The sequence below is a fragment of the Dipodomys merriami genome, unplaced genomic scaffold (genome assembly GCF_024711535.1).
Source record: "Dipodomys merriami isolate MVZ:Mamm:240054 unplaced genomic scaffold, mDipMer1.0.p SCAF_20, whole genome shotgun sequence".
In the NCBI taxonomy this organism is placed as follows: domain Eukaryota; kingdom Metazoa; phylum Chordata; class Mammalia; order Rodentia; family Heteromyidae; genus Dipodomys; species Dipodomys merriami.
The window spans coordinates 9851489-9865485 of NW_027203382.1; the positions used below are offsets into that span (position 1 = coordinate 9851489).

Here is a 13997-nt window from a genome sequence, read left to right on the forward strand (position 1 = left end):
CTCCAGTAAATAACGTTATGTACTGGACACTATGTTGAAAATGAACTATATAATTTGTGGATGGAGATGGGAGGGAAAAACTGGGAGAGCATGAGGGAACAGGTGACATTGTTCAAAAAGAAATGTACTCTTTATCTGACTTATGTAACTATAACCCCTCTGTATATTTCCTTGATAATCACAATAAAAGTAAAATATTTGTTATCCAGGACATGTGTGTGTCTGGGAAGCCAGTAGGAGTTATTCCCATTATTTTCAGCAAAACATATCTAAATTTAGGACAATAGAAACAGAGAGATGAAAAAGGCAAATTTGAAAGCATTTGGTGACCACTTAAGACAGAACTCAGAAAACCTTTTCTGTTACAACTAACCAGATAGCAAATGTTATAAATATTTGTGGCCCAGATATGACACCAGGAATATATTCCATTTTTACTTTTTATGTTTGTAACACCCTAGAAATGTAAATATGGTTCTTAGCTGACAGATCATACAAAAAGAAGCTGATACTGATTTAACATACAAGGGCAAAGGACAAAGAGATAGGTAGCTGTTCAGACTCTTATATAGAAAAAGAAGTTAAAGAAAGGGTTTGAATTAAATTTTGGGTACATGTGATTGTGCATTGCCTGGAAATATGTGTTGAGGTTTTGAAGGAAGGACTAGATGTAGAAATACAGACTTTGGAGTTTCCGCAGAGTGGCAGTAGAGGAAAAGAAAGGGACACATGTAGAATGAAGAGGACATCAACTCCAGCATAAAAAGTATAGGAAAGAGAAGGAAGTGCCATAGGGTTGGAGGCATGGCTTAGTTGGTAGAAAGCTAGCCAATGAGCAAAAACAGCAGGTATTGAATTTGAGTCCACATCTCAGACTAAAACAAAAGCAAAAACAAGAAAAGAAAAACAACCCTTTAAAAAAAGTTGAGGTTTAATGCATGGCTTAGTTGATAGAGTGCTAGCCAATGAGTGAAAGTAGCAGGTAACTGAGTTCAAGTTTAGATCTCAGACAAAAAACAAAACAAAACAAAATAAAACAAAAACTAAATGAAATGCCATAGAAGGAGAATAATAATAATAACAACAATAAACCCCTGAGGAATTCTATACAATGGGAACTATTAGGGAGAAATTTTATGAAGTCTGAGCAAAAAGTTGATGAATAAGAATAGAATAAAAACATTTCAAAAAATGAAGTATTAAGAAAAAACAATCTATTATAAAATTGCAGAAAAGAAGAGTAATTTGCATGAAGAAATGTTTACAATAAAAAGCAGTTATGTTCCTTTCCTCTATGTTCATGTCTGAGGCCCCTATAACAAAACAAAAAAAACCCGAGATTTTTAATAGGAAAATGTAGAGTAGTGTAATAGAAATTTTACATAGCACAAGAACCTTCAGAAATGAATATCACAAATAATACAGAAATGTGTGTGTTTTATGAGACAACTATACAAATGTATGATAGGAGTATGAGCAGAATGATTCATTTGTCAATGAATAGCATCCATTTGTAAAAATGTGCCCATTCAGATTCTTCATTGTGTCTTCAGACAGCTCTTTCCTTTCCTTATGGTACAGGGAGGGTACTTATAGAATGAAAGTTTTAGGTTGTCTTCAGAAAAAGATTAGATAATTGTTTTATGGCCTTTTGGGGGAGAGGATAGGAAGAAAATAGGAGAGGCTTTTCTGCTTTAACTGTATTTTCAAGGACTAAAGGCATATTTGGGGATAACATGCTCTGAAGTCACTCATAAGTCTGGAGACTTATGTGGTAAGTATCAGCATTTAATGCAGGAATTGTCCTTGAGGCAACCAAGATGTTTATTAGCTTAATAAAAGAAATAACCACTTTGTTTAAAAAAGTGGGCAGTAGATTCGTAAAAGTATATATTTTATACATCTCATGGAGCCAAAACAAAACTATGCAAGCAGTCAGTACAGAGTCTTCAATCAACAGAATCCATTTGTGTCCTTCTCTTGGGAGGCTAGGATTAGGTTGGTTGGTTTATTAGTAGCAATTCTCTGTCCCAGCCTTTGTTCTAAACCTTCAAATTCATTTAGTGTGGTTCGACCATCTGGCTGGCCTAACCCTGAAGTAATTGGTTATGAGTAGGAATGATGCGTCATATAGCACAGATATGGACACCATTTTATCTCTGCATATTGTATATCAGATTTAAAAAAGAAAAGAAATGAAATGTCAGGAGCTGGCCAGGTTACACAAAGTGATGTCTCCTACCAGGAATCTGTAACCAAATAGTGTGTGAGACTAGAAGAAAACAAGGAAGACATAATACTTAGGAAGATTGTTCGAGATGACACAATTTCAAGAAAGGAGTAACTATCAGTGACATAGTGCAAAGAGACTAAGGATGTTTGGAAGTGAAAAATGTCAGCTTCATTGTTTGTTAGATGGCTGAGTTGAGAAATAGTAAAAATCACAGAATTGTGAAATATAGGCTACTATTTTGAGAAAAGGATATGAAAAAGAAGTAGGCTGTAGACAGAGTCTGTCAGTTTCCAGCCAGCCAGAAACTTAAACATGTTTATAATCAGCTGAAATGGGTATTAGTGAAATATAAAACCAGTGACAATTCATGGAGCAAACTGTAGAAATCACCAGAGTATCACAATGTGTAGCATTTTTCATAAAATAAATGTTAAGCTAATTTAATATCACCATTCTAAATGACTAATTTGGTTTACCTTTTAGGACAGATTTTTAAATCCCTGGAATATACCTTAAGAACATAAATCCTTTAGATTTACACCAATTTTGATAGAATGTGTCTTAAGTTTAAATAATTATTATCTAATTAATTAGAGAAGCCAGGAGCTGGTGGCTTACACCTGTAATCCTAGCTGCTCAGGAGGCTGAAAACTGAGGATAAGAGTTTGAAGCCAGCCTGGACAAGAAAGTTCCTGTGACTCTTATCTCCAATAAATTACTTGAAAAAAACTGGAAGTGGAGCTGTGGCCCAAGGGGTAGAGCACTAGCCTTGAACACTAACGGTCAGGGACAGAGCCTAAGCTACTCAGTTTAAACTCCAGGACCAGCGCGCGCGCACATGCACACACACACACACACACACACACACACACACACACACACACACACACACACACATACACAAACACATTATTAAAGACGAAGTTAGCATCTCATAAGCTATATTAATTATTTCCCTTGGATACATAATATAACTTCCTTTAAAAAATGGCCCCATGATTAAACATTCTGCTAATGTAGATATGCTCTCTTAAATTAATATGCTTTTACTCTAATTAAAACTTTATTAGTTATCCGTTAACACCATGACTTGAAAAATGATTTATTCTAATTTCAAAATATATAACTTTATGACTGTGAAATCATGTGAAATATATTTACATAATTATGGAAATATCAAATTAAAATTTATTTTCACTTGCTTTGACTGTTCTTTTAAAACTTTAGTAAGTAGGACTAAATATTGGAGATTAGAGAATTATTAAAATGAAAATATTTTTGAGAAAATAAGTGCATTGGAAAATAAAGCTATGTCAGATTTGGCAAGTAAATCATATGACAATTATTCTGTTTGCTTATCAAACTACAGTAGTATATTTTCACTGATCCTGTCAATTTCTACTTCTTTCACACACATATATAAATCATTAATAGAAGAATTAGGATGAAGTATTTTATTTTAAAAGGATGACTGTTAATGGCTATAGTATGTTAATATGAATATTTATGGGATTTATATTTTAAATCACATAATAATCAGAACTTCTGTAATTATTAACAGAAAATATAGCAGTCCATGAAGGAAAACATAATATGGAAAACTGTTGAACAATAATTTGAATGAAATAACAAATTCTGTCCTTTCTGCTATAAAGTCTCAATGTGGATGTTTTTTTTTTGTTTTTTACTTTTTATTTTTATCATTTTTTATTATCTTTAGTTGTACAAAGAAGTTCCCATTCTAATGTAGAAGATGTTTTAAATAACTATCAACAACTTGAAATCCAGTTGAATCTTGTTCAATCTTTCGGGAAAGCTAAAACATTAAAATATAAAATATTAATGAAAAGAAAGATGCTTGTGACAGTTATGTAATATCGTAGGGGAATAGCTTGCCTTAAAAAGAATTTTTGTTTTTGCTTTCTTGCCATTACATAAACTTTGTATTTATAATTGTTCTAGAAGAATCTGTCAAATGTATGTGACAGAAAATAACTTAGTATATATAAGAAGGAAATATTTTTTAAAGTATTTGTCTGAACGTAGAGGTTGTTTCTAGTATTGTGATTCAAAGACAGCCTTTGAAGTAGTCTGAGTCTCAGCTTTTCACTTTCTATGTAAATGACTGATCAAGTCCTGAATTTTTCTGTATCTCCTTTTCTACATCTTCAACATGCAAATTCTAAGAGTATCTTTCCCATAAGAATATGTTAAGATTTAAATGAGTCCATCTCTATTAAGTAGTTATCACAATGCTTTGACCCACCTAAAGTGCTATGTAAAATATAGCTGTTATCATCATTATTTTGCCATCATAACTTGAATCTATATTTCAGTGAATGGGTTCACTAAACTCCATAAGTTTCAAGGCCTAGCAAAAATTAATTTAGGAATGGAATATGTAACTTGAAATATAATGCAGAAAGGGTGTTGTGAATGATGTAGGAAGAATACTTATGACTATACATGAATGGGAAAGTAGAAAAGAGCCAGATCGGAAGAAAAGTCTGGTCTGGGTTTAAGAATGAAAACATTGTTCAGTTATCTTTGTGGTTTTTCCAACCAGCAATACAAACAATGCCAGAAATACAAAGAATAATACAAGTATACATAACACACAAAATAGTATATCAAGGATACATAATGGCTTGTGCCAGTATGATTCCTGTTGTCTTCCTTTTCCTTGTGTAGGAATGTAAAATGTCAGTTGGCTCTATATATGTTGAGTTAGGAGTTTGCCAAGTTAGAGGAGCTCAGGCACATGAGTTAGCTGCTGCTTTGAATTTTTTAGGGCACCAAAGGGTAGGTGGTAGTGTAAGGAATCTGTTACTATAAGAGGAGATCCTGCTGCCTCACATTTCCCCTTTTTGGATTATTTCTTCCTTTAGCTATAGATTCTATTTAATCTTTCTGTGTGGCAGGTGTGGGAAGGAAAAAGATGACAACACCAAAAATAGCATAATGCTGGCCCCCAGATAGACACAAAGATTAATACAACATAATGGGAGATGCAGAAATTCATGCAGCTATAGCCATCTGACTTTTGACAGAATATCTCAAAATGTATAGTGGAGAAAAACTAATTCTTCAATGTATACTCAGAAAATTGGACAACTACATACAGAAGAATGAAACTACATACCCATTTATCGTTCTCTATACTAATAACAATAACAGTTAAAGTGGGTCAAAATTTTAATGTAAGACCAGAAACTTTAAAACTACTATAGGGAAGAATAGAGAAAACACTACAACATATAGGCATAGATAGTAACTTCCTGAACAGAATTCCAATAGCTCAGCAAAAAAGAATAGGAATTAACAAATGGGATTGTATCTAACTAAAAAGCTTCTGTGCAGCAAAGGAAATGGCCTTTAGAATGAGGAGAAGAAAGTTTGTAAAACAGGAGAAAATCTTTGCTGTCTATATAGTTAATAAGATTCAAGCAATTAATAACCAGAATATGTATGGAACTCACCAGACTGCTAAAGAACCAGCAGTTTAATAAATGGGCAAGTGAATTAAACAGACAATTCTCCAAAGAAAGACAAATGGCCAGTAAATATATGAAGGAGTGCTCAATATCTCTAATCATCAAGGAAATGTAAATAAAGTGACTTTAAGATTTCAGCTCACTCTAGTCAGTCTGGCCAGTGTCAGGAACACAAAAAATACTGATTAAAAAAATGGGCAAAAGGAAAATTTATGCAATGTTGGTGGGAATGTAAACTAGTGCAACCATTATGTAAATTAGTGTGGAGTTTCCTCAGATGAAAGTAAAACAACTCAAAGATGAAAGTAGATCCAGTGATACCACTTTGGACATATATGCAAAGAGATGTAAGCCAGGCTATAATAGAGGCATTCACATATCCATGTTCACTGCAGCACTGTTGACAATAGCTAGGCATTTTTTAATCATATGGATGCTAGTCTTAAAAGAGAAATAGATACATGAACACAAGAGGATCAGATAGATAGATGGATAGATAGATAGATAGATAGATAGATAGATAGATAGATAGATAATATTTGTAATTGTGGGAATGTTAGAGGGAACTAAAGAGGATGGGGAAAGGGAAAGAGAAAAAATGAACAATTCTGTGTGAACATACAGAACACCTATGAATGTAGATAGCAAAATTAGACTCACTGAAAGTTCTTGAATGGCGAAATGGAGATGGGGAAAGTAAAAGTAAAGGAATCAATTAAAGTACAGTCTTTCCATGTGGAAAATATATAATGACCAAATAGTACACACCTTAAAGACTAACAGGAATGCAAAACATCCTGTAGTGTGGGTGCTAATAGGAGGAGGGGAGAATGAATGGGGATGGTATAGAAGGGGGAATATGGTTAATATACTTTATGTACATGTGTGAAAATAATAATAAAACTGGCTGGGATTTATTTGGAAAGAAGAGAGGGGGATGAAGGAGAGTGAAAGAGGGGTAAGTCTCATCAAGGTACATTATATGCATACAGTATATGGTTATGTCCAGATAAAGTCCCTGTATATCTAATTGATGCTGATAAAAAATTACAAAGCTAACCATGGCTTCTTATAAATACTGAAAAGTGAGACGTAGCTCGCATTTCCTGAGAAAGGCTGAGCTAAGTCTAAGCATGTCTTATATTCTCTAAATATTGAAGTTTGTCATTTAATAGAATAAATCAAATTTTTCTATGAAAAGTTAACTCTTGTTTTAAAAAGAAATCATTTGACATATGAAAATTCGCAGCCAGACAGAGCCTGGAGAGGTTAAAAGGTAATACTTATGAATTTAAAATGTTTACTATAGAATAATATGAGCCAGGTGCCAGGTGCCTCTAATCCTAGCTACTTTGGAGGCTGAGAACATAAGATCATGATTCAAAGCCAGCCAGAGCAGACAAATCCTAGAGACTCTCTAACCAGCAAAACCTCAGAATTAGAGGTGTGGCTCAAGTAGTAAAATACCAGCTGTAAATCAAAGAGCTATGTGAACACACAAGGACCCGAGTTCAAGCCCTAGTACCAGCACACCACATGCAGACATACCCAACACCCACCCATACACACACACACACACACACACACACACACACACACACACACTATGTAATTTTAAAAAGCTCAAAAAACTCTGTAGCAGGCATGAGTGGTGCATGCTTGGAGCCTCAACTACTCAAGAGACTATGGCAGGAGGGTAGCCTAGGAGCTCAAATCCAACTTAGGTAATATGAGACCCTTTTTAAAAAGTTTTGAGAATACAAAGGAAAAATGATGGTATTTAACAAAATAGGTCCATTGTGGCTCTTAGAAATGTGTCCTCTTACCACCACCCCTTACAGAATACAACAAATTGATAACTAGCAGAATCATTAAAACATAATAAATCTACCCACTTCATTCTAGAGATAAGGAACATGATGGCTTTTCTTCTAAAGAGATTTGAGTTATCTTTCCAAGGTTACTTACATTAGCAGATCCAAGAGCAAGCCTTATATCTCCTGATTATTAATTGAATGCTGTTACTGTTAATTCATCACAATATACCATTTCATTGTCATGCATATTAACAGTGTTCTGAGTTAGACACTGATAATGAATGCAGGACTTCATAGGGCTAGGGCTAGTAGACACATTGATGTCAGTTTGTTTGCAAATCTAAGGAGGCATGTGAAGTTTCTCACCAGGCTTTTCCAAAGAGATTACATTACTTGCTCCTAATGTTTCTCTTTTTTCTTACTCCATTTCAGGGTGGAGTTCTTCCCAGTGTTGTTTTTGTTGTTGTTGTTGTTGTCTTTTTAATTGATTTTTGTTTGTTTGTTTCCTTCCTTCATCTTTTATTCCTTTTTAAGCAAGTATTGGTTTGGCATATAGAAGTGGAACTTGTAAGTTTATTACTGAATAAACAACAAAAAAAGTAAAATAAAAATTCTTGATATTGTGTAAGTTTAAATAAAATGACTGAAGGATCTCTGTTTTTTTTTTTTTTTTTTTTTTTTTTTTTTTAAGGATTTCTATCCTTATTTCAAAATATTGACTGGGGACTGAGAATGTGGCTTTGTGGTAGAGTACTTGCCTAGCATGCATGAAGTATTGGGTTCGATTCTTCAGTATCACTTAAACAGAAAAAGCTGGCAGTGGCACTGTGGCTCAAGTGGTAGAGTGCTAGCCCTGAGCAAAAAGAAGCTCAGGGACAGTGCCCAGGCCCTCAGTTCAAGCCTCAGGATTGGTAAAAATAAATTAATTAAAATATTGACTGGGTGCTAGTGGCTCAGCCTTGTAATTCTAGCTATTCAGGGGGCTGAGGTCTGAGGATTGTGGTAAAAAGCCAGCTCAGGCAGGAAAGTCTGTGGGACTCCTATGTCCAGTTAACCACCAGAAAGCCTGAATAGATCTGTAGTTAAAATGCTAGAGCACTGGCCTTGAATACAGAAGTTCAGGGACAGTGGCCAGGCCCTGAGTTCAAATCACAGCACCAGTATAAATAAATACACATAAAAAAATATGGCAAAGGGCAAGTAAGCTTTCAGACTTTTTAAAATCACATATGGCATTTTAAAACTGTTATTATAATGTTTTTTGGTAGTATTTATAGTATATTCATTTTTTCTTGCAGTCACTGTTTTGGGGAATTTATAACTCAATGGTTATAAATTTTATAATGTAATTTTTCCCAGAGCTAAAATGTGCTTTACAAATGTTCATCTTTGATATAATTTTTCAAGCAAAACTCTTTAATCATTTTAGAAAGCAATATTTATTATTAGATTGGCTGTTAATACTAGATTGAAAACTTTTTTACATCTTACAGAAAAAAACTGATTAAAAACACAGAAAGTTTTAAAGCTTTTTTGTGTGTTTTTTTTTCTCACTGTTGTTACTATCTCTACTCAGACAATAGTGGTGATTGAACCCTGGGTCCCCTCTAGTGCATGTTGAATCACTGTACTGGTAACACAAAAATCTTTCTCCAAACATTAGCATCAACTGTTGCATCAGCCACTGCCCTTCTTTTTCTGCCATTTTAGTCATGTGCATTCCTATTTAACTCAGGCTTATTTGCCTATCTTTTTAGTGATTTTTGTGTGTTTCTTTTTCTCTTTTTAATAGCACTGGAGATAGAATTCAAAGCCTTTGTCAGGCAGGTGTTCTACTACCAGGTCCCTTTCAGCTTCAGTTTTTCAGACAGTGTCTCCCATTTTACCTGGGTCTGACCTCAGACCATGATTCTCCAACCTCTGCCTTCTGGATAGCTGGGATTATAGGCATGTATCACCAAACTCTGTTTTGCTGGCGGGTTTTACCTTAGTTTATGATAAAGCATCATAATCTAGCTGGCACTAGATGACTTTAGTTTCACCTATGAAATTAATCATAGATATGGAAGTATCCACAGATTTAGTCAGCTCACATTAAAACTCTGAAACGTCATCATTCGAATACTTTAGTACTATTGTCAGCTGACATTTCTTACATTTTTGGTGTTTGTTGATTATTTTCCATACCGAGCACCAGTGGCTCACACCTATAATCCTAGCTACTCAAAAGGCTGAGATCTGAGGATCACAGTTCAAAGCCAGCTTAGGCAGGAAAGTCTCTGAGACTCTTATCTCCAATAAGCCACCAGAAAACTGGAAGTGGTGCTGTGGCTCAAGTGGTAGAGCGCTCACTTTGAGCTGAAGAGCTCAAGGACAGTACCCAGGCCCAGAGTTCAAGTCCCACAACCACCACCAACAGCAACAAAAAAGTCATATACCATGTTAGATAGGGAAACTAAAATCATGATCAGCAGCCTTATCCGAATGCTAAATAATGTTTCAGTCATTATTGTTTCACCCCAGAACCAATATCAATAAAAGGTATAAATACACATTCAACGTAAAAATATCACAGAATAACTGTGTGGTGTGTGTGTGTGTGTGTGTGTGTGTGTGTGTGTGTGTGTGTGTGTGTGTGTGTGTGTGTGTGTGTGTGTGTGTGTGTGTGTGTGTGTGTGTGTGTGTGTGTGTGTGTGTATGCGTGTGCGTGTGCGTGCGTGCGCATGCTGGTCCTGGGGCTTGAGCTTTAGTGCTCAAGACTAATGCAATGCCACTTGAGCCACAGCTCTACTTTTGACTTTTTGGGTAGTTAATTGGACATAAATGTCTCCCAAACTTTTCCTGCTTCAGTCTGGCTTCAAATCATGAGTTAAAAGTCCTTCCTCCCTCTGGAGCAAAAACTAAATAAAAGCAAGGGTTTTTGGCTTTCTGCAGCTGTATCTGAGCTTTTAGAGTAGTGCCTGTTACTAAGAAAACATTAAATAAATACTGAATGAATGAATTTGAAACATTGACACTGAGAGCCTTAGGTCTAAGCCTTAAGGAGAAGTATACACTGAGGTTTTCAAGGCATTGCTAGGGGAACCTTTATATAATTTTCCCCTTTTACATTAAAATAGGCCCAAGGAGAATGGGCTTAGAAAATTTAAGGCTACAATTTCCAGATGAGAATATTGAGAAGGATGGAGAAAAGTGTGAGTTTCTGCTGCATTCAGCTGTGTTTACAGTGATTTCTGTGTGTTTCAATTTCCTCTGTCATTCTTGCTTACAGTAAGCAGCAAGATGCTTACTGATATTCTTGGATGGGGTGGCTGGTTTGTTGTTCAGTTTTCATACCATAGATAAGTGTGAAACTTAAGTCACACCCCATGACAATTATATAACAAAATACTACAATCTTTAATGATACTTTGATTTTTTTACATCTATAATTCATTGTGTCTGTAAATGGAAATTATTGTTTGTATTATTTACTGTCACAACTTGAGATGATTTTCCTTTTTTCCCCCCTATTTGGGGGGAACTGACATGTTTTATTATTTATTCTTGTTCCTCAGAATGGATTGGGTAGACGAATATTCCCATAATTCCTTTGACCTACAATGTTTGTTAGACTCATTCCCTGGAGAGTTGGAGTTTAAGCAGATTTTCAGTGACATTGATGAACAGATCGAACAAAATGCTGCAAGGTAAATACTACTATTTATTTAAAACAAGTACTTTTCACGTTTCATCCATGGGAAATTTACCTAATGTGTTTTAAAGGTTGCCTGATCTAATATAATTTTGGGATTTAATTATCATTTCCTTTTATGAAAAATACTGTTTATCATCCTTTTCTTAAAATTTAACATACTTGCTTTATCTGATTAATATTTTTAAGGAGTAGAAAATATGAGCATCATCATAAAGTAGATACATTATAGTTGATTACATGAAATACTGTCATCCTAGATTTTCATTAATTTGTTTAGAGATAAGCATTGTGGCTTAAATGATAACCACAGAAATTAAAATGAAATTAAGGTATTAAAATGGTAGTATAAGGTCACCATTGCTGAGTTGCTGAAAACAGAACATTAAAAATGAACGATTTTAGAGCCAGGTATTAGTGGCAAAAGTCTGTAATTCTAGAATTCAGGAGATCAAAGCAGGTTGTTTGTAAGTTCCAGGTTATCATTGGCTAAATAATAATCAAGACTTGGTTCAAATATCAACAACAAAAATCTTATTTTGAAAAAACACATGGGTACATGATAAACTAAACAGGTCTCTAGGCATTCACACAGTGAGACCAAAGGAGGATATTCTTTGAAGAGGATCACACAGGGGCAATAGCTATGTGTATATGATCATATAAAATAATATTTATAGAAATGAATTCCAAGAAATGGAACTAGAGGATTTTTCCATTCTTTGTTGCTGTTTTTGTTTTCATTGCCTATCGTCTTTTTTTTTTTTTTTAATCTGTCTTGGGAAGGTAAAAGAAGGCACAGAAATATTGGGACAAAGGGTGAATAAACACAATAGTAATACTATACACTATGGTGAAAATGAACTATATAACTTGTGGTTAGTGACAGGAGGGAAAAACAGAAAGAGAGCCAGGGAAGGGGTGACATTGCTCAAAAATAAATGTACTCTTTACTGAATTATGTAACCATAATCCTCTGTACATCACTTTTACAATAAAAGTAAATTTAAAATAAAACAAAAATTATTTTGCATGACATTTTTGATTTTGAGTTGTTTTCTCTCACTAAAATAAGAGTCTAAGGACTTCATAAATTGTACCCCAAGAATTTTGTTACAAAATACTGTCCAAATTAGACATAACATAGTGGTTTTCCATTTATTCCATGTTCTTAAATAGAAAAGATGTTGTCTTTATAATCAAGCTATTCACTTATTTGAATCATTTTGTTCAAAAGTTCTAATCTACTGGATCTGGGTTACATATGTGCAAACCACATTAAAAATTCTATTGTTTAATGATGCATTTACTCTTTAAAGTGTATTATTTCCTTCTTTAAGGTATGCTTAACTGGTTCAAAGAAAGTGAATCAAGTGTGTGAAATGTTCCCACAGTAGTTTTCTTCCAGATTACATGAGAAAACTGTTGATTCTTTATCATGAGTGGGCACAAATACATTAGAAAGAGAGCAAATTATTAAGAGTTAAAATTAAACACAAAAACATCTGCATTCTCAGAAGTCTTCTTCATGTAATTAGTAGAGAAGGAAAGCAATTATTTTATTGAGGACCCTAGAATAGAATGTGTATGACAGGCAATCAGAACTTTAGACCAGGCTGAGAGATCTTACCACCTTAGAGAGCCAAGCTGACAAATATTCCAGGACAAACAATTTGATTCTCAAGTAAGACGACTTGATTGTGCATTTTGTCACACATAGAACATTCTAACTTTACTGTGGATTTGGGGAGACAACTTGTGTTAGCTAACATGAGAAACAAACTTCTCATATCCTATTGCAGGAGGGTGTTTGGTAAATTGGAACAAAGTGCTCACTGAAGATAGGCTCCTATCATTTCAACTGGAACTGAGGGAGCTATTGCTATTGCTATTTATTTCTATTTCAAAAATCTTAGCTGCCAGATTCTTGAGAAGGACACTTCTGGGCCACATAGCTGACAAGGCATATCTACTTTTCCAAGGCATACATGCCAAAGAGAGGAAAATACTTGCAATTAAGTTTTTTCTAAGGCAAATGCTTTATGAGAAAGGAGAAGAGGAAAATAGTTACTCTGAATATTAGTAGGAGAATTGAACTCCTTATTTTTGTTTCATTTTCTTGTTTAGCATACATACATAAAATTGTATATATGTGTATATGTATATATGCTATGTATGTTTGCATATGTTTAGCATACATACAGATACACATATATACAATTTAAAGATAGCATATAAGTGACTTTACCCTATACTGTTGTGAGTATATATTTGATATTAAAGGACATTACACATAAATATAAAATGACTATGACTTTACTGTAATGATGTATTTATATAATTTTGTGTTATATATAGATAAAACAGAATTTCCTAACTAAGCCCTTATAAATGCAAATACTATTCACTTAAATAGATTATCAAATCACTTACTTTGTTGGATGTTAGTGGCTCACATCTGTAATGCTGTCTATTCAGTAGACTAATATCTTGAGGATTGTGGTTTGAAGCCAGCCTGAGCAAGAAAGTCCATGAGGCTCTTATCTCTAATTAACTACCAAAAATCCAGAGATGGAGCTGTAGCTCAAGTGTGGTAGAATGTTAGCCTTTAGCAATAAAGCTTAGACCCTGAGTTGAAGCCCTAGGACTAGCTCACGCGCGTGCGCGCGCGCACACACACACACACACACACACACATCACTTATCTCAATTTGAGAGATGGTATTTTATATACACACATATATGTGCACATATATACA

General features: G+C 34.4%; 1 protein-coding gene across 8 annotated transcripts in view; it reads left to right on the top strand.

The window, feature by feature from the left end:
- The window catches only part of Kiaa0825 (KIAA0825 ortholog), a 419703-nt gene that overhangs the window by 33144 nt on the left and 372562 nt on the right, over nt 1-13997 (top strand). For all 8 annotated transcript variants that reach the window (XM_070031079.1, XM_070031074.1, XM_070031077.1 and 5 more), the window contains one exon: nt 11102-11233. In XM_070031079.1, the coding sequence (XP_069887180.1) occupies nt 11103-11233 (131 nt within the window). In that variant the 5' untranslated portion in view covers nt 11102. The remainder of the gene's footprint in view (nt 1-11101; nt 11234-13997) is intronic.